Source organism: Platichthys flesus, chromosome 17 (assembly GCF_949316205.1).
Source record: "Platichthys flesus chromosome 17, fPlaFle2.1, whole genome shotgun sequence".
Lineage (NCBI taxonomy): Eukaryota > Metazoa > Chordata > Actinopteri > Pleuronectiformes > Pleuronectidae > Platichthys > Platichthys flesus.
The window spans coordinates 9886536-9910589 of record NC_084961.1 but is presented as its reverse complement, the minus strand read 5'-3'; the positions used below and the strand labels follow the sequence as shown (position 1 = coordinate 9910589).

General features: G+C 45.4%; 2 protein-coding genes across 4 annotated transcripts; one reads left to right on the top strand and one right to left on the bottom strand.

The window, feature by feature from the left end:
• The first annotated feature begins 223 nt into the window (after positions 1 to 223).
• On the top strand, positions 224 to 9985 carry zftraf1 (zinc finger TRAF-type containing 1). Its single transcript, XM_062409671.1, has 6 exons — positions 224 to 1318; positions 2415 to 2509; positions 2994 to 3137; positions 4592 to 4803; positions 4967 to 5145; positions 7361 to 9985. The coding sequence occupies exons 1-6, from the start codon at positions 1031 to 1033 to the stop codon at positions 7571 to 7573; spliced, it is 1131 nt and encodes a 376-aa protein (XP_062265655.1). The 5' UTR covers positions 224 to 1030; the 3' UTR covers positions 7574 to 9985.
• Positions 9986 to 11148: 1163 nt separating this feature from the next.
• arpp21 (cAMP-regulated phosphoprotein, 21) lies at positions 11149 to 22079 on the bottom strand. Of its 3 annotated transcripts, none has more exons than XM_062409668.1 (20): positions 21927 to 22079; positions 17283 to 17446; positions 17009 to 17174; positions 16846 to 16884; positions 16674 to 16739; positions 16424 to 16535; positions 16046 to 16184; positions 15490 to 15627; positions 15303 to 15399; positions 15093 to 15188; positions 14967 to 15004; positions 14809 to 14865; positions 14357 to 14547; positions 13746 to 13886; positions 13509 to 13630; positions 13316 to 13390; positions 13053 to 13211; positions 12737 to 12839; positions 11763 to 11869; positions 11149 to 11658 (listed from the first exon to the last, which is right to left on the bottom strand). In XM_062409668.1, exons 3-20 carry the CDS (start codon positions 17168 to 17170, stop codon positions 11500 to 11502), a joined length of 2001 nt encoding a protein of 666 aa, XP_062265652.1. In that variant the 5' UTR covers positions 17171 to 17174; positions 17283 to 17446; positions 21927 to 22079; the 3' UTR covers positions 11149 to 11499. The 3 variants fall into 3 exon arrangements, with proteins under 3 accessions (XP_062265652.1, XP_062265654.1, XP_062265653.1); XM_062409670.1 differs by having other exon boundaries at positions 11763 to 11866; XM_062409669.1 differs by having other exon boundaries at positions 17009 to 17170.
• Positions 22080 to 24054: the final 1975 nt, after the last annotated feature.

Below are 24054 nucleotides of genomic sequence, written 5' to 3'. Positions count from 1 at the left end.
TTGTCTGAAGTTGTCACAGTGTTACTCATGTGTTATAACAAACAGATATGGCTAATACGCGCTGTTGAAGTATAAATTAAGGCGTCCTTGCATCGGAGGGGCCTACATTTGTCGCATATCAGGTTCTGGTCACCTCTCGAGCGCTGCCACACACTGACCCGCAGGTGCCGAGTGCGCACGCGCAGTTCAAAACTCTTTAAATACCCCCAGTCATCTGCCACAACAAAACATTCCGCTGTCAGCCAGTTCAGTGCTGGAGCAACACAGAGAGGGACCGCCACAGATACGTGAAGCAAAAAGACAGATTCACGTCTTAACACGCCGCTTCAGAATCTGCCCGAGCTGTAGCGAATTTGACCCGGAGTGGTGAGCAGCTGAGCAGGGTGAAGTCGGGGGAGACGGACAGGCAAGGAAAGAAAAACCAAAAAAAAACAAAGATGGCTGTGTAGCCGGAGAGACGAGTTCCAACAGAACTGTCTCCAGCCGCGGATCTGAATCGTCGACAGGTCCCGTGGGTGCCGTGGACAGTCTGCGGGTACCGGAGCGGGGACGGTAGACGAGCAGCCGAGCTGGGCCGCGGCGGTACGAGGCTGTAATCTGCTGTCAGTGCGATTAACGGCGTCGAGCGCTGAACAACAGCTGAGGGACGCCCGAGTTGTTTTTGTTCTGCCCGAGAGGACTGCTGTGTTTGTGTCAACGTAGCTAGCGCACAGTCTGCTAGCCTCACTGTAAGTCAACTGCTACTGGTCGACATTTGTAATATATTCTCTCGTGCTCCCGTTATTACACGGCCATTCGCTTGTTACGCGTTTTCAACTTCCGCAGTGTGCGGCGGCATTAATAACAAGTTAGCCCGCATTCCTGTCTGACAGCCTGCCGCCGTCGCGCTAGCCCGGCTAACGCTAGCATAGCTGTCAGCTGACCGTTAGCTTGACAGGCTGCGAGCTAGTCCCGGGCTAACCTGCTAATATTTCGGGCTCAGTGTGGCCGCTGCAGGTTCACCCCGAACATTTCCTAGACACCCGTCGCCATGTCTTCGCTGGAAGAGAGGGACGTGGGCGTTGCGGCCGCCCCTGGCTCCTCCTCGGGAGGCCTGGGGGTCGGGGCCGTGGGGGCAGCGGTGGAGGCTGTCGCCGGGGTCGCTGCCATGCAGGAGGAGGTCGGCATGAGACGAGATGGGCCCGAGCCTGACCCGGACGCGCCACCCAAGAAGCGGGTGAGAGTGCCCGAGGGAGAGTCAGGAAAGCTGGAGGAGAGACTGTACTCAGTGCTGTGCTGCACCGTGTGCCTAGACTTGCCCAAGGCGTCTGTATACCAGGTAAACAAGGTGTCAATCATAAACCCCCCCACTCCTCATTACCCCTAAACAGCAAAGCAGCTTGATCTCACACTTGTAGCCCCGAATGCCCCCCCCTCCCCAGAGTCAACCTGTTGAATGTGTTGGCCAGCTCCATGTATTTTTAGTGTTACTAGATCCAACACATAGTGTCTACTGTAAACTGAGCCATGAGGCTGAGACCAGACACACCCAGGCCCTGGTGGTCAGCTGTGCAGGCTCCAGTTCATAACATTATACTGTGAATTATCCTCAAATGACCCTCGGCCAAAACCACACTGCCAACCCCCCCACTCCCAGAACACAAACATCTAGGATTTAACACACAACTAAACGGAAATTTGATGAATTCAGTCCCCTGCCCTTAAAACACAGCCCACTGCCCCCCTAATAGCCTCAAACTGTTTTCAATGACAAGTAATCACACTTGTCATTAATTATTGTTCACTGTTTTTACATGCAACATAGATTATAAAAAGTTATTTAACAGTCATTAACAGTAAATTGTAAATACAACTTGGTTTTCTTCCAATACAGAATATTCTGCTGTAAACAGACACTTAGCTATGGCAAATCCCACAGACATTTGCCATCATTTACATAGCAAAGTAAACACTTCTACATATCTCCCCGTTATAAAGTACATAATCAGTTGTAATCTTGCTGTATTATTTTAGACAATTATTGTTGGGCGACCTAATCCAATGAAACAATTTATAATAAATCCAAACTGAAATCAATGGAAATGTGCCTGATAACATTTTCAACAAATAGTTTTTTGATTAAAGTCCCTGTTCCAATCATTTTCACAAAATCTGTCATGAAGTCCCAAATAATCAGATACAATAACCCCTTGTAACAAATTATGCAGGCATTTTTATTTTAACATTTGGCATCACAAAGTTTAAGTCTCCCTTAAGTTGTACAACTTTAGTTTTTTGCAGCTTGCCCTGCTTAGATATTTTAGACACAGGTTTCTTTCCCCAATTAAAAAAACTAACAAAAAAAAAATCAACAACTCAGTTAGTTTCACTTAAATCAAATCTTATTGACCAGTCAACCTTTTCTCCACCACCAGTGTACCAATGGTCACCTGATGTGTGCAGGCTGTTTTATCCACCTCCTGGCCGATTCTCGTCTCAAGGAGGAACAGGCCACGTGTCCCAACTGCAGGTAAAGATCCCTGTAGACACGAGCACTTCCCGAAGGAGGCAGACAGGAATTCAGTGTAGATACAGAGCATTACAGAGTGCATCCTGGTCACTGAAGTTAATGATCAAAGTCTCAAAGTGGATCTGGAGAGATGGATGTATAGTTGTTAATTAAAATATTGTTTATATTTTGATTGTATGCATTTTCTTTTATGTTTCCAGAAGAGTTATTAAGACATTTGTATTGTCCACATACTTTTAGCATTAGAAAATTGCTTTTGCAGAAAAATAAGATGATTTGTCAATTTAAATATTGATTTTAGATATTTCAAAAATACTTTTTCCTCAAAATTTTGTTCTTCCCTTTATATTCTGTAGTAGGAACTATGAAATTCATATATTAATGTTATTTAAGACAAAAATGCAGTGATTCCTGTCTTGAGATACCTAAATCCACCCTTGCGATACTTACATTTTTTTGTGTTTTTTTGTTATTGTTCGTATAGGTGTGAGATCAGCAAAAACCTGTGCTGCAGGAACCTGGCTGTGGAGAAGGCTGTCAGCGAGCTGCCGACAGATTGTACCTTCTGCCTAAAACAATTCCCTCGCTCCAGCCTAGAGAGGCACCAGAAAGAGGAGTGTCAAGACAGGTACACACCAAACACCCATACAAACTCCCAGAACCATATTTTCCCCAAGGTAATACATATACAAAAACTCTGTTACCATCCTATTATAAAGGATGAAAAAGTGTCTTATTTTAGTGTTTTATTTGTGGAAAAATTTACTTAGCTTTCCCACAAATATGTCAAAACTATCAAATTATTGCGTAAAACGGGAGGAACTTTTATGTGTCTGTTCCATCAGATTCACCAGTAGAATAAATTCATAAAATGTATTTATTCATTCACTAAATCAGTATTGGAAATAGAATGGGACTCTTACCTTTACTTGCTAAATTATATGCCCAGTTTTCAAATAAAGCTAGCAAAGAATCGCATACTTCCATTTTGGGAAAAACAAATCTCCAACTTTTAAGATTTAAAAAAAAAGTTTTTATGAATTCTACTACACCATGAAGGTTTACTTTTCTATTTACAACTTCCATTTGATATTTTACCAAAGTGGTTAAAAAAGAAAAGATTCTACCTCTGACATCAGTGAAACAGAAACATTAAAATGGAGGCTGTGCACACTAACAGTGAAAACAATATGACTGAACATGGATCAGTGTGTGCGTGCCTCTTCCTGTCACATGAGGTTAATGTTGTGGAAGATTGGGAGGGAAGCGTGTGACTTATGAGGAGCATAAAATCGGATGAACCAGCTGATGTGATTACTGGCTGCATGCGTTTGTTGCCTGTGATACTCGGGCTGTTTAAATTTGCATGCAAGAAATCCTATGGGGTTATTGCTATAGCAACAGGTGACCCCGTGTCAGACAGCAGCGCCAGTGCTGGTGTTGCCATGACAACAAGCATGGCAGTCACAAGGTGTTTTTGGTCAGGCAGAAAAATAAATGCGCTGCTGGTCTCCTGTGAGGATTCTGGCTGCCACTGACTTAAGTCATTTTACTGTTTTCAGGAAGATGACCAGCACTTCTTTGATATGCACGTTTGAATATGAAACTGTATTTTATTTAGAGAAACTACCATAAGTGATACGTATTTTACAAAAAAAAAAACTATCAAGTATTGAATCTAGGTACAAAAACCTGTTAAATCCCTAGCAGATGCTTGTGGTTGATTAAATCCTGGTGGTTAATGTAGGATGAAAATCGTCCATGTGGTTTCAGTTATTCTCAGTTCAATACTGAAGTTATCTTGTGCCGTTATTAATACGTCACTTTCACTGGAATTAAGTAGCTGGTTTTGTTTAAAACGCACCGCTGTGTAGGATGTAATTGATATTTATTTCATGAGCTTGGCTACAGGTGCACACTCATTAGTCCACTGTTAATTAGCCACCTCCAATCAAAGTACATTCCACTCTGTGCATTAAAGTAGCATATCTTCATTACAAGGCACGTCTTTGAAGGAACTTATTTATACAAAGTCGTGTCATTCCTTCCATCCAGTTTGTCCACTCATTTCCATGTTTTCAGGGTGACACAGTGCAAGTACAAGAGGATTGGCTGCCCTTGGCAAGGTCCGTTCCATGAGCTGCCGGCGCATGAGGGCGAATGCTGCCATCCCACTAAGACTGGCACAGAGCTGATGGGAATCCTGGGAGAGATGGACCAGAACCACCGCAGAGACATGCAGCTCTACAACACCATCTTTGGCTTGCTGTGCTACGAAAAGATCGGGTTTACAGGTACAAACATATTAGAGCTGAATGTGGCAAACTGTGAACTTTAGGGAAGATAAATAGAAAACTAACTGTATGATTCACTTCCTTACTCTTTTTATTCTTTCCCTCCCACTCGTGACACTTCTCACCTTTCCAAAACTTGTCTTCCACTTCTGTGTCCATCCAGAGGTGCAGTTCAGGCCGTACCGCACTGATGACTTCATCACCCGCCTGTACTATGAGACACCGCGCTTCACAGTTCTCAACCAGACGTGGGTGCTGAAGGCCCGCGTTAATGACTCCGAGCGCAACCCCAACCTCTCCTGCAAGCGCACCCTCTCCTTCCAGCTACTCCTCAAGAGCAAGGTACAACACGTCACCCGTCTGTCTGTGTGTATTTTTAAAGTTTTCAGAGCTTGTGTTCAGGGCTTAAGATGAGTCACTGTCCACCAGTGTCTGGTTTGGAGTTTGGAGCTGATCTGATAGCTAACGAAGTGATCATTTTCTGCATGGTAACAGAAGTCAGCCGCCGTTTTTGCTGCCATCAATGCAAGCTGTAGAATACCGATTTTCTCGCTCTGCAGTTAAGCTGCCCTATGGGTGTATAACACAAAAACAAACACCATTGACCTTAATCAATAATAGAATACCTTTAAACAACCAAAACCATCACATTTATTAACATTAAAAGACAAAGTAAACAACCTTGAAAGCAGTCCCCATGCTTGAAGCCTCCACTTCTGATCCTGGCACCGAACCTTTTGAAAAGGACCCCCATTCCCTGGTCAAGTGCACCTCTTTGATGAAAGGTAGAATCAGAGAGTAGCTACAGGAGAGACAAAAAAAGGAACAGGGTTAAGGAACACAAACACCCCCACCCTTAAAAAAATATAAAGTTGTATTAAACTTCACTGGCAAAAGAAAATTTTACAATGCATTTTACCATTGCAAATATTTAGTGAGCCTGTATGTTAACAAGTCATCATGATGTACAAAACAGAAGCAATTTGCAAATCTCTAAAAAAAACCAAGCATAACTAGTTTATGAGCATGTGGACCAATGCTGGCTGAACGTATGCATGTAGGTATAAATGTAAACATTTTAACAGCAAAAAATTGGAACCGTAAGAGAAAAAAATGAAGGTATTATGATTTCACTTAAGTCAAAGAGGCACAAACACGATCACAACACAAGAGGGCCAACTCATTTGCTGCTGCTGGATTGAGAATGAGGCACCAACACAGGTAACCATACAAATGGGTGCCACTCCCACTTAACACAAAATGGCTACCACCATGAGGTGAACAAATGTTACTACATCTACCTACATAGGTGAGCAGTTAGACCACCAAAAATAAGACAGCCAAAACAACAAAGTGGATGGACTCAAGTTTTACAGATGGTTACATCATTTATTCTTTTTGGCAAAATTCTAATTCAACAGGCAAAACCATCGATCACAAGACAAAGCAAATTTAAATCTAAATATACATGTATATGCACACAGAAAAATCACAAGTGAGACAACTCAAAAGAGAAATTCATAAAATGTACATGATTAGAAGGCCCTCAATCACCAATAAGGTACCCAGCATCATTCAAAAGCATTTACACGCAGCTACAACCACAAGTGATCCAGAAAACAGGCGAGTCCCACACTAATGCAAAGGTCATTAGAGACAAAGATATACAAACATTAACCTCACCCCATCGATGTTCTGTCCTGGATGAGCTCCAGATTGTTGCACCCCGCGTTTGAGTAGCCCCTTGGATGGTAAAGTCACTGACCTGAAATAACCACAGAAAACCTTTGATACAGAGTTAAAGCAGAACCAGCAGTGCCCACACTTGAAGCCTCCTCTTCTCATCCTGTCACAGGAGCTTGTGCCTCACCTCTCAGGTCAGGTGATACTCATTGATGACTGATTGGTAGAATCAGGGTGGAGCTACAGGAGAGGGGAGAGAGGAACTGAAATGATCCGTCATTCTATCAATAGGAAACAAATATATCCCTGATAAACTGAAATCTGCCGATAACACCAGTCATGAGAATGTACTGTTTGGGCTTTTCGGCTGACTCACATTTTCCTTTCCACGCCCAAATTCCACCTCATCACAATTCCCCATCAATGTTTCTGCTACTCTGGGTTTTTCTGTTGTTGCTGGAACAAATTACCATGTTAAATTATCATAAAAGACAAGTGGCCTCACTGGAGCTGACAGGGCAACAGTGTCTTGTTATTGTAAGAGAAAGCCAAGATTTAAATTCACGTGTTACAGAACATTTTCCATTCACATAATTCATGTGTCCACTTAGGTGTCGTCAGGTGTGTTACTATTCTGTGTCTCATACTCAGAAACTTTATTGAAATAATAAAGATACATTTGATTTCAACTAATCAATATTGTCACTACGTATATATAATAATATAAAATAATAAAATGAGGAGACTGCTTTGAGTTAACGGGTAAAAAAAGAATCTGGACTCCCATCTGATCACCTTTGCTGATGTCAGTGTCAAAACTTCAGTTCTGTTGAGTCGGTGTCGTGGCTGATACAGAGTGTTCCTGTGTGTGCAGGTGAACTCTGCTCTGGAGTGCTCCTTCCTGCTGCTGAAGGGGCCGTACGACGACGTGCGGATCAAGCCTGTCATCCACCACCACTCCTTCAGCAACGACACCAATGAGACCGAGTACGTCCATCTGCCCATCTCCGATTCGGTGGAGTGCAACAAACTGCTGGCTGCCAAAAACATCAACCTGCGCCTGTTCATCTTCCAAGTCCAAAAATAAAAGAGTGAGGGAAGAAGAGGAGTAGGAGGAGGAAGAAAAAGAAGAAGAGGAGGAGGAAGATGGAAAGGACGGGGGGGAAGGATGGTGACGTAGGAGGAGGGGCAGAGAGGAAGGATTTGATGAAGATAAAAGAGAGACACCACTGAACCACTGATACCTCTTAACACCTACACACCTACACACACACGCAATCACGCAGGGTACACACGCTTCCACACACATTTACATATATATTTACACACACACACACACACGCCACTAATTACACTTACCTCCTTTTACAAGATAGTGAGAACCCTTGTTTGGGGGGAGCTGTGCGTTGCTATGGAGATGGGTGGGCATTGATATTGGATGGGGGGGCACAGGTGTTGTGGTTGTTGAGGGGGCAGCGAGCGGGGGTAGGGCCCGTTGTGAGGTGTGTACCTTGAGGAGGCTCTCTGAGGTCAGGCTTTGTGTGACCTTTCACCCGGTGACACCCGCAGCCAAAGGTAGCACACACACTAACCAAAGCAGGACTCGCTGGGTGCAGTTGTTGCGCTTGTGTAGTTGTGTGTGTGTGTGTGTGTGTGTGTGTGTGTGACCCAGAGAGAGTTATGTGACGGACCCTGGGGTGCGGCCCACGCTCTGCTTTGCATGTTCAAATGTCCCAAACCATGTGATAATGTGAATATAGAGCGTCTGAAACTAATCAACTGTTCTGAAGACATGTGAAGGGGTTTCGAGAGCATGATCGTGTGCTTGTGTGTGTGTGTACCCTCCCCCCCCAGCTCTACACAGTTTAGTCACTTCCTGTTTAGGCAGACGCTCTCAGACTTGGCAAGAGCAGACAAAAGGCGGCGGCATCCCAACCTCGACCTTCTTTTACATTTCAACAAGAGGAGAGTTGGCTGCATGCATATTTTAGTTCTTCAACTTAACCCTCCAGCTGTGGTTATATATAACCTTCAACACTAATATATTTTTTCTTTCTTTTGAGATGGGTTGTAGCGTGGGAATGGCTGCCTGTGTGAGTGTAACGTGAGTGTGTGTTAAACACAGTGCAATCCTGAAAGTCCAGGACCATCGTGACTGGAACGGAGCTGCTGGGGCCCCAGGTTCACTGTGTGTCCTTTTTAGAACTCCAACTATTTTACTTAAGGATTCATTGTTCATTGGATAAAACCATCACCGCACAAAGTGAGAGTTTTCCCAACAAACTAAAATATATTTTATTAACCATAAGCAACTCCTCACATTTGAAAGCCTGGAACTAGATAGTCTGGTATATTTAAAAGTGACTGAAATGATTAATCCATTATCAGAACAGTGCTGATATCATATTGCTGTGTTTTATTTTGTGGAACTAATCAGGGTAGCTCCTGGTTACTGGTTATTTAATTTCTTGCTAATCTGTTTGGGAATTTGCCCCATTGTAACATTACAGTGTAAATTTAGGGCTTCTGACAAAATCTATGTCCACCACTTTGATTGTTTTTGCTGATATTATGATGCTTACACAATATGTGCTTAATTTTTTTTATTTATAAGATAGTTTTTGGGCATTTAGTAATCGAACAGTATGAGTGTGAAATGGGGAAGACACACGTCAAAGGGATGTTGGAACCTACCAACAGCCACTGCAGGACGACTCCAGCTCCATATGTGCTAGCTCACCTGGTCGAGTGGGCGACCCACAATTTTCTTCTTTATGACACAATCATATATACACTGTATACTTACTCATCTTGCCCTATTACCTTTTTGAGTTTATTTAAACAATCATCCAAAACTACGAGTGTTAAAAATCAAGGGAAACCTGCTGTTTTGGTCCATTTTTCCTCAAATACAATTGTGTTCCATTAAACTCACAACAAACGTTGTGACACACAGACAACCTGGGGGCTGGCGGTTTTCCTGTATGAGAGCACCGGTTGGATTCTGGGTCCTTGTGTGAAATATAAAGAAGCTGATGGAAACCTGAGGACGACAGGAGCCCAAAATACTATTTTTACTCCCAAAACAGACGGATCCGACCACGGGGACAGGTCAGCGACAGCAAAGGAATAAAAACCCAAACTGTGAGCGCGGAGGCTCAGGTTGATCTGGACATCCATGTGGGCTCAGAGCTCCACGACCAGGACCTTTCTGGAAGATCAGCAATTGGGTGGTGATGGATGGTGTGTGTGTGTGTGTGTGTGGAGGGGGTGGGGGTGGGGAGTTTTACCTTAACACAGCAACATATTAGTGTTAGTCTTACTTGAACAAGAACGAGAAGATGTTACGTAGATTCTACTGTAAAGCAGATAGAGCTCTCTCCTCCTGACCTCTACTTCCTGTATTTCTGTGTTTTAATGCTTCGTCTCTATGCCAGTGGACTCACTCATCTCACTATGGCTGTACATGTGCCTTTTATTAAAGATCATGGAACCTGCACTGCTGCTGCTCAAGTCTGTGTGTGCAAAGGACAGAAATAGAGCTGGCTTTGTGAAACCGTTGCTCGGTTATTAATTATGCATTCAATACGGCAGTCATGAAGCCCAAATTTAATTTGGAAGCCGCGTGTGGATGACGGAAATGTTTTATTGAATTTGATAGGGGGAGAATATGAATCAGGTGCAGGACAAAGTGAATTAGGCAGCATCTGAACAATAACACGTTGGCCCATCAGTTAATGTTCACATGGCAGTGAAAGTAGTTTTATCGCAGTGAAGTAACACGTCGGTTGAGGAGGACTTGAAAGAGGAGCCATTTAAATGATGCAGTGATTCTGTACATTTGTAAAGACTCGTTTTAGTTGGATGCTGATCCGTGTCTTTGACTCAACATTTATATTTTTGTGACAGTAGAAAAGGCACAAAAAATAAATAATGAATAATATCATATACAAAATTGTTAAATTGTCTGTGTCGAAAAACAATGACTTTTCAGATTGAATCAGAGCTGAAATTATTTGTTGTAATTGGTTAATGGTGAAGCTAATTAGCAGATTCAATAAATAGAAGCTAATTTTAGCTGCATTCCTTTATATAAATAAACACTAGTGCTGTAGTTATTCAGTAAGACGAGTAAATTCACTGGATACATCTCATTACTTGGTTTCCTTTATGTAGATGTGAGGATGGTGCACAGAGAGTGTCAGAGCAGGAGGGGGCGCTCAAGTCTCAACATAGAAATTCTCCTGCAGCTTAATCTGGGATGGTAACTGGAAATGTTCTTTGCTATTTATATAAAATGTTACACATGTCATGTTGACTTGAGCCTGAACGTCATCACAATCTCTTTGGGTGAACGTCTTGTGCTTCGTAAAGAAAACCAAACGTCCCCAATGATCAACATGTTTCGTGGGCTCGTTAGTTATTCACATCTTAATGCAGTGACATTCATCTCCCATTAGTGATCTCAGTGGGAGGTTAACTACCTTATCTGTGCTCCCCCACTGTGCACACACCACCACCACTGGTTTCTATTCGACGTTCTGAGCGTATGAAGCGCTTTCTGTCCTGATGTATGTCTCATCATGGCTGCATCCTCCCCCATTAACATCGTCAACATGAACATGAAGAGCCAGGGCGACAAAGAAAAGGCGACCGTGTCACTCCAGCAATAACACTTTATTCTCTTCACACAGTGCATTAAAACACAGTATATAATTTATAATATATTTATAAAACTCCATTTGTGTATATAAATAATGCATTCAATACAGCAGCTCTGATATATATACTATTAAGCTTTGGTACAGTGGTACATTTGTGTGTGTGTGTGAACAGTGAGCCCTGTGGGCATCGTCAGGAAGAAGGGGGTATAGGTGAGAAGGGAGGGAGGGGAGAAGGGAGGGAGGGAGGGATGGAGGGGAGAGTGGAAAATAAAAAGGCGCTTGCGTTAAGTGTGTGCGGTGAGGTCACGCAGGAACCACAATTATCATCGCTCCATTCGCTGCAGCGGCATCAGTACTGTGCGCTCCAGGCCGGAGCGCCGAGGCTGGTGCAGCTGGGAGGATGGCAGACGCTGTGGTGGGAGGACGGGGGCGCCACCATGCAGTAACCCACCTCCCCGCCCACCCCAGTCACAACTTTACTCTGGGGGTAGGACACCGGAACGCCCCCCTGCAGGACGGAAGTGAAAGTTGGAGTGAAGAATTTGCTTGCACACGCACTTTGTGAACTTCAACACTGACGCGGAATGACACCCTTGGGTGCTCTGTGTTTACCTGAACCATGCTACACTGATGAGAGGCCATTGGTGAGTAGGGCCCCAGCACAGCCTGGGCCTGAGTGTGGGAGGATTGCTGCACCCCCACAGTGGGAGGGTAACCTGCTGCAAACACATGTAAATAAGACAATCATTAATAGATGTATATTTTATCCCAGCCTTTCCTTTGAATTGAAGAGAAAAGTCATGAAAGAGCTCACGAGTTATATAGGGACATATTAGAAAGAGCTGTGGAGAACAACATGAGGCTTGAAAACATATAGCGTTAGTAAAAACATTCTGAAATAAATAAGCTCTTATCAAATGATCTACAAATTCTTTATTTGTTAATAAGCAAATATAAAAATGTATACAGAAAACAATAACATAACATCCACATAACCTGTATTTAACATGAAGTGAGTTTATTAATTGTGTTAATATAGGATGGTTGTTATAAGCTTCAGCTTCAGCCAACACCTTTATGGCCATAGCTATAATCTGTAAATGTCCTTTATTCATTTTTTATAGCTCTGGGTAGTTTTCTGTTTTATTTTCATTTCCTTAAATCCTATGATGAAAATAAAGAATATTGCATAATTTATATAGCAGAAGTGGATTTGGTTGGATATATACCTTTATTCTCAACATTAATCATAACAGCAACAACAACAAAACTCGAGACACCAGCTTGAGTTGTTTTCACAGATACTGGTGCCGCAGAAGGTGTTGACTGAGAAGTGAGGATGCAGCAGTTTGTGATTAACTGTCAAATCGAACACAGTGTTGAGGTGTGATCGTCTTTTTGGTCTTTATCCCTGCGCAGAAAAGAAGCAGCAGGAAAAGAGACCGGTTCACTGTGAGACCCTCAGACTACATCTCTGACAGTGTAACGGCCCCCTCCTCTACTGCCACAGTCTGGGCCTTTTTCACACAAACACACCCGATCAGGCGGGCTCACACACACACATACACACAGATGGTGGAAAGTACCTGTTGGTTGTGCTACTTGGCTGTGGATGTGCTGGCTGGGTGAGACTGGCCGGCATCCTTGCTGAGCTGAGGTAGGGTACTGGCCGTAGTAAAACACAGGCACCTACAGGATAATATATGTTTATCAAAAATATGACTTTTCCCCCGTGTAGCATTAAATTCCTTTGAACAGGAGGATTTTGGTGTCGGAGTGAATGCTTGATCAATGCAGCCTTCATAAAACAGCATCACATCAGTCACAAGACGAGCGCTTTATATGAGGAGTCAGCAGAGAAGTGGAAAAAATATGGATCGCGTCGGACGCTCGTCTCCCTACCTGAGGTGAGGGCTGGCAGTAGCTGGGGGGGAGGGGGAGGGGAGGTGGGAGAGGAGCTGCATAGATGTAACCCTGACTGGGAGGGTAGAGAGGTGGGGCTTCACCAGCTGACTGACAGCTCCCTGTCATGCGAGCGAACTGCGAGGAGAAGTCCTCCATCTGTCCGTCAAAGAAAGAAGGTCAAAACCCCCCCACACGCACACACGCATTCTGCATAAGCACACATGTGTAAAGCAGCTGTCGGCCTGTGCAGTGATACATACTGTCGAGTACGGCTGTGAGGGAGTGACAGGCAACATCTGAGGAGCTGGGTAGGACACAGACGAGTACTGAACCACCTGAGGGAGACACACACATGTGGAGACACAGATAAAGGCACAAACACTGACATTTGTGTGTCCGTACATGCATGAACATATCCTGCATGTCAAACGCTTCCTGCTGTGCGCTCGCTACCTGCTGCTGTGGCTGCTGCTGAGGCAGAGAGCCCTGCAGCTGAGTCTGGCTCCTGATTGGCTGCTGAGCGTCTGGTGGGTTGTACACAGCGGGGGTTCCGTCAGGGTTCAGGAATGGCTGCCCTGAGAGGAGGGAGGGTCGAGTGTGATCATTTATAAGTGTGGTGTTTACAAAAACCTCACTGGTGTATACGTGTATATATGTGTGTGTGTGTGTTAGCGTGCGTGTGTTATCTACCAGTTTGTGGGTTCACCAGTATGCTGCCAGGTGGGATCCCGTTCTCAAAGATGTAGGCAGAGTTGTGAGCCGGCTCTTCTACGATGGGCGGAGTCGGGGGGTGGGGGCCGGCAGGTGGCAGTCTGAACAGAGAGACGGAGCCTGAGAGGCACAGCAGAGGAAGAACGAGAGGAGAGAGGAGAGATTATTATCACAACACATGACAAATCCCCTTAAAACATCTCAGTCTGATGAACCCCCCCCCCCCCCCCCCGTGCTCCAACATACTGTGCGCAGTCCCTCAGCGATGATGTCACCTCCTGAATATGCGATGAAGTCTGGAGGTGTCGTGTGAAAATTTACAGCCTTGGTGTGAACATTCGTGGATTGACATTTTTTCGCACCAAAAGAACTTCCACTGGTTTTCGGTTAATTAGTTGCTGCTGATTAAAAAAAAAAGATATAAAAAAAACTGCTAATTTATAAACAGCGATTTTCCCGAGTGCGTCGCGGTGATGAAGTGTGGGGGATCAGTGCGAGGAGCAAAGCGTCTCACCGTCTGAATTTACACCTCGAAGGTGTGAAATGAGAGGTGACGAAAAAGTCACCACATTTTAATTCTGAGGACGCACCTGAGCCGCGGCCCTCCCAGCTGTGGTTGGCAGGTTGACGGGGTTTCGGGGCGGGGCTTGTCCACTGGTAGGAGGAGTCCGAGTCTGTGCTGCTCCAGGGCTGGGGCTCGTTGCCATAGCGACAGTCTGTGTCGGTGCTGCTCTGCCGGCTGCTGCCCGTCGCACTGGAGCCCGAGCTGCCGCGGCTCCTCCTGTGGGGCACGTCCAGAATTATCCTACAACCTCATTCAAAAGTGGTTCGATTCCGGCACAGTGAGGGACCGCAGGTTTTACATGACATTCATTGACGTAAATTATCTGCAAAGACTTTGCTTCAGTTAATGACGCACGGACAAACACACACAAATAAAGGTCCTCTCTGTGTTTCTGCTGCAGACTCTGATAAAGTCTGTGGCAGCCAGGCAGATCAGATTAAGATGATGAATGACCACACTTTGCCGACAGAGCTTTACCTGAAGAGCTGTCTTCTCCTCTGGGTTTCAGCATATGGGTTGTACTCCTCCACAGCCCTGCACAAAGAAACACACACACACACACATATATTAATGTTCTCAGCTAAATATAAGAATTGAAAAAGCACGTGGTGAAAATGCACTACAGGCAAGGTTACCTGGTTTCTACATGGGCGCTCTCCTGGGTGTAGAGCGGCTGTAACACAAGAGCAGAGAAATTAGCAGCTCTCCTCTCTGTCTCCTTGTCTTGTTTCTCCTCATCTCCCTCTGTCTCCTTGTCTCACCTCTTGGTTAAAGATTCGGTCTCGTGTTCTTTGGTACTCCTCCTCCCTCTCCTCCATTGACTTGCCCTGCTTCTCTCGGAAGGGTTGGTTTCGGGTCTGCAAAGCGAGTAATGAGAACGAGTCAATTTGCTGACGCGACGCCATAAATGTCAAGCGGGGGAGTAAAGTCCCTAGAGACGGGCGACTATAGATATAGGAGCACAGACAGACCTGATCATCTGAGCTGTTGTCTCTCTTCAGGATCATTTTCCAGCAGTGGATTTCATCGGTCTTGTCCCGCACCTCGTCCAAAAAACGCTGCTCCGGTCTTGGCAGACAAAGTAAAGACCATTGTTAGTCCACACGAGCAGGCAAGGATTCACATGCATACACTCACAGATACATTCTAGATGCTTACATGCGTGTGCTGCTGGTCCTGTTGATGATGACAGACTTGCCTGTCTGGTCTACATTGTGCTCCATGCCAAAGTAGGCCGCCACCCGATGGACCAGCATACGGTGGTAGGACGACATTTGATGGAACTTTTTAAAGGGGCTGAGGGTGATGGAAATGAGGGGGAAAGAGAGAGGCGGGATGAAAAGGGAGGAGGGATTGAGAGTGAAAAGGAGGAGGGAGGCCGAGAGGAAATAGAAGGAGGCAGAGATGCAAGTGGGAGGGAGGGAGAGCAGAGAGAAGGAGGTAAAGTGAGACTCGTAGTATTTTTTTGTGTGTGGCTTTAATCCAGTGTCATCCCCTGTGGTGCAAACACGCCCACACAAACGTAACCGGATCAATATATTGATCAATACGCTAAATGAGCTGTTTGGACTGAATTGTAGTAAGTCAGCTAAACAAAAACACATTTTCAATGAACACAATTCAAGCAGCATTTCAGCACATTCAAAAGGTAGATAGCACAATAAGGTTATGAATTCTGCTCCACCCACACACCCACACAGACACGGACACACACCTATCGCTGCTGATGAAGTCAGTCACGTCCTGCTCCAGTTTGAGCAGCATCATTCGGTCTCTGGGGTTGCTGTTGAGGGTGTCGACGATAAACTGGTGCAGGTCTATGCCGGTGGAGTCGGTGTATTCCGCGCTGGACTCTGAGAGATCGGCGACAGAGGCGGGCGGGATGAGTTACGAGACAATACAAATAATAACGCAAAAAAGCGCACTGCAATATCAAAACACCCCGAGAGAGCCGCATCTGAATAGTGGCACAGAATTCCACTTTATTACATTTTATTTGTTTTCTCCTGTTTCTCTTTTATGAGACATCAATCACAACACACACACAGACATGCACACAGGCGGGTACACATACACACACACACACACACACCTTTGGACAGTGAATGTTTCTTTAGATCTGCGCTCTTCTCCTGCTCTTCCTCCTTACAGGATGTTCTCTCATTGTCTTGGCAGCTAGATGAGATGTTACTGTCTGGAGATTCCTGAGAGGAGAATAAAGAATCATTTCAGTGTGTGGATGAACATGAGGAGGAGGAGGAGGAGGAGGAGGAGGAGGAGGAGGAGGAGGAGGAGGAGGAGGAGGAAGAGGAGCAGGAAGCGGATGATGGTGTGGATTTTACCTGGATTTCTTCAAATGGCGAGGACTCTTCGCAGACGGCCATACTGCGCACTAACTTTCCTTTTGCCTAAAATACACAAACACACACACAGATTATTACATATTCATAGAGTGTAATGCAATCGATATTTCAGTGAGGATGAATAATGAGCGGCGCAATTATTTTAGCTTACCTTGACTTTTTTCTTTGGTTGCACCTGGTTACAGTGTTTCTGCAAGTAGGGACACAATTTGTCATGGAGTGAGCATGTAAGAAGCGGTGGTGGGGAGGGCTGCATAAATTGGTGGTGTATTATTAATGTGGTACTTAGCGGGAGGCATGGTTGTGTCACTTACTTGCTGCTCTGGCTTCTTGCTGTCATGGCGGCACTCCTCTTCCTCCCTCTGGTTGCAGAGCGGCAGGCATGGCGGCGGGGAGGAACAGCCGAGGACATCACACGGTGTCACATCGCAGGTTTTAAGGAGGACATCTGCCCTTTCGACAGCGGCCTCAGTCATCTTCCTAAAAAAAATACACAATGCTGACTGGGTCTGCTGTGGGCATTGGCCTTGTTCACTGTGTAGAAATATCTTTGCCTGCATGTGTGTATGTGTGTACGCTCTTCCGAACCTCGTTGTTTACTGGAGAGCCTCACAGGTGAATGATGAGGTCATATATCCCATGTTCCCACAGGGCAGCCAGAAACGCAATTATCCTCTCTCTCTCTCCGCCCGTGCTCGCCTTCTATACCGCTTTTCTCTCTGCTGGCTCTTTACTGGTCAATGGAAAACAGCCTGAAGAGATTAAAAAACAAAAAAATGTGTTTAGTGGTCATTGTACAACAGAACCACCACTACACACACAAACACACTCATACGGAACAGTTGCTCGAGCACAAAAGAATAGCTGCTGGGAATAATATCAAGTAGCTCAGCCAATGTCTGTGTGTATTAACCCCTGTCCCAAACACTCCCCAGGCTTGAGAGTTAATTGCTACCGTAAATGAACTATAACTGGGCCTGTGCATCTGTGACCGTAACATATAGGCCTGTGCTTTGGACGTGGTATTTGCCTGTGTATTTACATGTGTGTGGCTCATGTGTACGCATGTCTGGTGTGTGTGCGTGTTTAGACTTTGCCCTCGAGCTTTTCTTAGAAGCAGCAGCTGTGGAGGGTATCATCCGATCCGCCCACGCTGATATTCCCAGAATGCTGGGCTGAATTTGTCGTCCCGGTGGTGAGAATACTGCTAAGACCAACGGGACAGACAAAACTTTGGAAGTGGCATTCCACCATCTTTGTTCAAAGGGCCAACTGCGTTCAGTGGGGACGCATTCCGCTGTAACATAGAGCTCGTGGGGACTCTTATTGCTGTAACACCTGGGACAGGATAATGAGCTCGGGGGATGCCGAGTCCCACAGCATGGTTATTTAACACCCGAATGGAGATAAGAGCAGTTTTTTTTTTTAAAGGCCCCTCTAAGCGCATGTACCAAGTGGTGTTTACTTCTAAAGTAAAGCAAAGCAACACCGCCTCAATGAAACACAATATGCCACAGCAGCGATTCCAACAAGAACAAAATATTCTTAGTAGGGAGGGGAGGCGTCTGAGATCTCTGCACGTGCTGTTTCCAGCAATTTAACGATGTGTTAGGTATCATCATAAAAAATCCACAATTTGTGCTAATATATTTACAAAGGGAGTAAACAAAACTGTAGTTTGGTTGGTTTGTTTGATACAAAAATCTGATTGTGGTGTGATGCATATATCCATGTTTGTTATTGATATATAGGTAAATATATTGATTAATGTCCAACCAATATTGAAGAAACCATTACGCATGAAAGATTTATCTTGAAAGGATAGACATTTTTGTCGAGGAATATTTTCATAGTTGATTACTTATTTTCTAGGCAGAAATCACTTTCCTGGTTCAAATTTCTCAAATGTGAAAGTTTACTTATTTTCTCCATCTTATAAGATCATGATTTTATTTGCTCATCTCGGACGATTTATAGACAAGGCAACTAATCAGGGAATAATCAGCCGTCTCGATAATGAATCTACTTGTTAGTCGTGGCTTGGTTGTTTATCAGAGCTGGATGCTGCAGGGATGAGTCTGCTGCAGTCCAGAGAAGAGTACACGATCTGGAGTCATATAAACACATAACTCTCCTAACGTGCTGTTGACAGGCTCCTGTTGAGGTGTCCTTTGACCAAGCAGAGCAGCTCCACGTGTGGTGCACTGTGGCTGACCTCAGACATAGAGGAGGGGCAGGGATAGAAGTGATAAATGGCCCGTAATCGTTATAATTAAAGAAAAAGTGAATAAAATATAAGCGGAAGAATGGAGGTATTGAAATGTATGAGAGCTGTGACTGTACAGCAATCAGAGATGAATGGGAACACTGTGTAAGAAGACCGAGGAGAAAGAACGACATACACTACAGAGAAAACAAGATTAATGGGAGGCGAGGGAGGCAGGGGATGGGGAGAGATGAGGGAACAGTCTGCGGGGACTTTAAAGGTGAAGAGGGGTGAAGGCAGGCGATGGAGAGGCTTGCGGCACAGTCTGTCTCCGGGCTTTTCAGCCAACGTCCGTGAAGACGGGATTTGAGTGGAGCTACCAGGTTTTTTGAGCTGAGCGCTGCAGAAGCAGCCCGGCCGCCCGGGGAGAAGGTGTGACACGATCATTAGCGCGTGACGGATGGCGGCAGGAGGCAGGGAGCGCCAGTACCCGCTACATCATCATCCATCTGCTGCTCTCCCCAAAGCCTCCAGCCTCGGAGCCACTTACTCACCAGGACACCTTTCTTCTCCAGCCAAAAGCTGCCTGGCTCATCCACACTGACACACAGGCAGGCCATTGGGACAACATCCAAAAGCTACTTTAGATGGTCATTGTCAGCTCAAGCAAGTTATATTAAGTCCTTAAGTCCAGTGACATCCAATTTATATTTAAGACTGCTGAGAATGTATCAGTGGTTTTTGCATTGTTTAACAAAGACGTCTCTCATTGCATACGGAATATGCTTCTGTTCTAGTAGACCTTTATCTACATATCTTGCAATTCCTTAGAACAATCTGCGTTCCTTCTTTTAGCATTTTATTTTGCAGTTTTCCATTGTGAGAAAAACCTATAAAAACCAGAAATCATCATCGCCTGTGGCCACAGAAGCTGCTGTTTGTGTTTTGTCTCTGAGGCGGCAGCTGCATTTAAAAGGGGGACTGGAAGCTCATTAGGAAACGATTCGGCGAGAGACTAAAAACTGATAAGAGCAGGTCTCTCTGGTTTGAAATAATAATTGAGAAGTTTCAAGGCAAACTCAGAGCCTGCGGCGCTTTGTTTATCAATAACGTGCACAGGGCTTTTCTCCCCTGAGCCTCTAATTGGGCTACAATTGTTTTCTCATAAACAGGATTTATGGCTTTTTAGTTTAAAATATTGCCGCATACTCTGTGCTGTTCACCTTTGTTTTTTTTTTATTTTTTTTACATCTGCAGCTGTAAGAGACATCTTATGTCTGGGCAGCTTTTACTTCACCTCCTCGCCGCAGCATTTTTGCGAGTCAAATAAAACAGGTCATGAATTATTTCGCCCTCCACTTTAAGACAAAGCACAGAAAGTAGGCTGCTGGTGGAATTTAGGTTATTTTGTCCTTTGAGTTCCCAGCACCTGGGCAGCCACAGCAGCCTTATATCACCGCAGCGACTTGTGGGTGCGACAGCTGCAAACTCAAACCTGAGCTGAGAGAGGGGAATACCAGCACATACACACAACATGCAGTAGTACGCAGGGATGCTTTTAAAGGGCAACTTCACACAAAATCAAACGTTTGTTGCTCACAATAAAAAAAAAACGGATAACCATCTTAACTGCGTGACTGTGCGTACACACGTTTAAATGGAGGATGCGTTGAGTATGCCTAAAAGAAACAGGTGTCATCTTCATGCACAACTCTGAGGCATCCTGTTAACCCACATAACGGGGCCAAGCAGTGACAAGGCTGGATGGAGCAAGTGTGATCTACTTTGGGGGTAGTGGGAGCTGTGCCTGTGTGTAGGCATGTGTGTACTTGTTTTTGTTGCATCTGTAGGACCCTCTCCAGCATATATACCGACCTTCTCAGGACCAGTGGACCTCATGGGGACCGGGGTTAAAGCCAGGTCCGAATTAGGCGAGACTATAATTCTGAGGTCCTGGTTAAAGCTGGTGGTAAAATGTGATCTGTTTTCTGGTAACGGTTATGATTAGGTACGAAGGGGTCATAATTAAGGTTCAGGATCAGGTTTCAATTAGACTGTCCACAATGAATGGAAGTAGAGGCAGGGTCCTAACAAGGATCGCTGCGCAAACTTGAGTGTGTGCACGTAGTTATGAGGACTAATTCGGGCTCAAATTCTTTATGCGGACATTTTTTGTCTCCACAGCTTCAAAGTTATTTTGAATTGATTAAACTCATAATGACAATAAGGTTTCGGTTGTGTTAGTCAGCTGCGATGGTCATGGTTGCGTGCATTGTGTCAATAGGTGTCCTCACACGGAGAGAAAGACGGACATGTGTCTGTGGGTTTGTGTCGCATTACAGTGACCCGGGCTAAGCTGGAGCTCCGGGCTATTTTTACTCCCGGCCAGGCGGGGAGCGCACCTCCTGCTCCGGGACTTCACCGCGCTGTCAGCTGCGTGTGGGCTGCGGAGGTCGGCGGGCGGAGGAGTACCGGGGGTGGGGGGGTGGGGGGTGGACGGATAATTCACTTGTATAACTGCTCAATCAAGACACGTTAACCTGCCGTGAAAAAGCGAGGGAAACTGTGACTGGAACCGGCTTTTAAACTCACCTTTTACACCTGAGCTACGGGAAATGTAGAGAGAACGGGCTGAACATTTCCCCCGGTGGATAAAACCAGTTTGAGCCCCAGCGGGTCAACGTAACACGAGTTGGGGTTAAAGATTAAACATAATAAAACACATTTACCGGCTCGGCAACGTCAGTTATCTTTCATTCATCGGTGTCGCGGCCGTTAGAGATCCGGGTGGGAACTGCGACTGATGGCTGTAGTTAGACCCTCATGTAGCCGCGTTCGCTCGGGAGCCTCTGCTTCATTATTAACCCGTCATCGTAATTTTTGCTTCGGTTTTCGTTTGTCAGATTTTTTTATCAACAGATCGGGAAAGTGCGGTCGAGAGGGCACCAGGCAACAAGACGCGTCGGCGGAGTGACACGCCAAACGCAGGAGGCGTCATCCGCCGCGGTGTGTGTCAGTTATCTTACCGTGGAGCTGCGAGGAGTCTCCCTCCCTCCGCTGGGGCTCGTGCTGCCGTGTGCTGCCGACCACCGACCGATCGACTGCTACCGAAACCAGGCGTCTGTGGACTGTGGAGGTCCGTTGCTCCTCCTCCGCCTTTTGCCTGTCTGCGTCGGAGCGATGGGGAGGGGTGAGGAGGAGAGGAGGGGTGAGGAGAGAGGAGAGGAGAGGAGAGGAGAGGAGAGGAGAGGAGAGGAGAGGAGAGGAGAGGTCAGGACAGGAGGACAGGAGGACAGGAGGACAGGTGAGAGGAGGGGTGAGAGGAGAGGAGAGGACAGGTGAGAGGAGCCACACGCCCACACACTCGAAAGGAATGTACGAGAGCTGGTGCTCGTGCTACAACAGCGGCAGCTCCCACTCATCTCTATATCTGTCCCCGTCTATTCTCTCCATCTCCATCCCTCCATCCCTTCATTTTTCATCGCTCATCTCCATCCCTCCCTTCATCTCTCCATCTGCATCTCCATCCCTCCCTCCCTCTATCTCCCCATCTCCATCCCTTCATCTTTCATCTCTATCTCACCATTGCTCATCTCATCCCTTCATCTCCATCCCTCCCTTCATCTCTCCAGCTCCATCTCCAACCCTCCCTACATCTCCATCTTCACCCTTCTCCACATCTCCATCCCACAATCTCCGGGCTCCCTCAGCCCTGAATCATATCCTGAACCGACATCCTCCAGTATGTCTTTATCAAAGATAACAACACTCATCTTTGCAGGGTAAACTGCAGTAATTATATTAGACAACAGGAACATGCACAAGAAAAGAGGCCCCCGGAGGAGCAAACACCCCCCCCCCCCCCCCCCCCCCGCCCGCCTACAGACACCATATTACAACACATCACACTCACTTTGCAAAGTGAGACCTTACTGTGTTGTAAAGAAACCAAAAGTCACAACGATAAGTTAACACCTTAACAGGAAGAAACAGAACCACACTCATCTGCCTCCACTCGGGGAGAGGAGAAAAATGTGAGAGTGGGGGGAGGGGGAAGAAGAACGAGAGACAGCTGTTATTAATGACAGCAGCACCAGTCTTTCATAGTAATCATAATAATAATAACAACAACAACAACAACAATAGCTGAGAAGAGAGCTCTCAGTTCTGGTAATGACACGGTTTAAACACTCTGCACATAAAGTTAACAGAACAGATTGTACAGTTAATTGGCAGCACTGCAACAGATCATTCTAAACTGGATTAAGAGACGAAAGGTCAGAGAGGAGGTGATTGATAGGTTTTATATGTACCCCACATTATATCTGCTGTGTAGAGAGTGTGATGAAGTTACTTTATTTGCACGATGAGTTGCAACTAAATCCAGACGCAAGACAAAGACATGTTCCATAATGTCACCTAAAATGTTTTAAGAGCCACTGCAGGTATATATTTATGTATTTAATTGATGTAGAAGATAATCTAAACACTCTTATGGTGGAAAAATGTTCAAACTTTTATTTGTGTGGATAATGCATGGAACAGATAAAAATAAATCCACCCATGCATATTTTTTACAGTTGAGTCCAAACAGGTGGGTCCCTTTTTTCTGCCTTTCTATCCTGTCGACTTTAGGTGAGTTTTTTTTAATGGATAGTGGGGGTGAGTCGATTTAAAAAAACAAACTGTCAAAGTTCATAGTATGAAGTCTAAAAATATCCGTGTTCGCTTTAAGGAAATCCACAAACATGTGTGATGAGTCTGTACACGCAGGACAGGTCCACAGTGTTCCCAACAGGAGACAGTGTTTACACCCACCACCACCGCAGAGTCCCTCTGCATCTGAATCATCCGCCTGTTGCTTTCTGTGGTTACAACACAGGCCCAAGTAATAAGGTATCTTGTTACATGGATGACACCTTGCTGAGTGCTACCAAGCTTCATACGAGTATTGCAGCCAGGTCCTATTTGGAATTTCTGATGTCATATGTCCAAGTTCGGTGAGGTCTGCAGCCCTGATAATGAAGTGGAACGTGGCCGAGTTAAACCCACTGAGGGTCCGGGGAAGGAATGAGCTGTCCGGCCCCTGCTAATCCTCCCATTCCTTCCCATGCAATGTATATTTAATTAGCATTCTAATGCCGTAACAATTCC

Bases quoted from the DNA above. Each gene is read 5' to 3' on its own strand.
- zftraf1 (XM_062409671.1), top strand. From the start codon at position 1,031: ATGTCTTCGCTGGAAGAGAGGGACGTGGGCGTTGCGGCCGCCCCTGGC. The intron at 1,319-2,414 runs GTAAACAAGGTG...CTCCACCACCAG, and splicing joins CCAAGGCGTCTGTATACCAG to TGTACCAATGGTCACCTGAT. The intron at 4,804-4,966 runs GTACAAACATAT...GTGTCCATCCAG, and splicing joins CGAAAAGATCGGGTTTACAG to AGGTGCAGTTCAGGCCGTAC.
- arpp21 (XM_062409668.1), bottom strand. From the start codon at position 17,170: ATGACTGAGGCCGCTGTCGAAAGGGCAGATGTCCTCCTTAAAACCTGC. The intron at 16,885-17,008 runs GTAAGTGACACA...CCCTACTTGCAG, and splicing joins GCAAGAAGCCAGAGCAGCAA to AAACACTGTAACCAGGTGCA. The intron at 12,840-13,052 runs GTAGGGAGACGA...ATTATCCTGTAG, and splicing joins ACTGCCAGCCCTCACCTCAG to GTGCCTGTGTTTTACTACGG.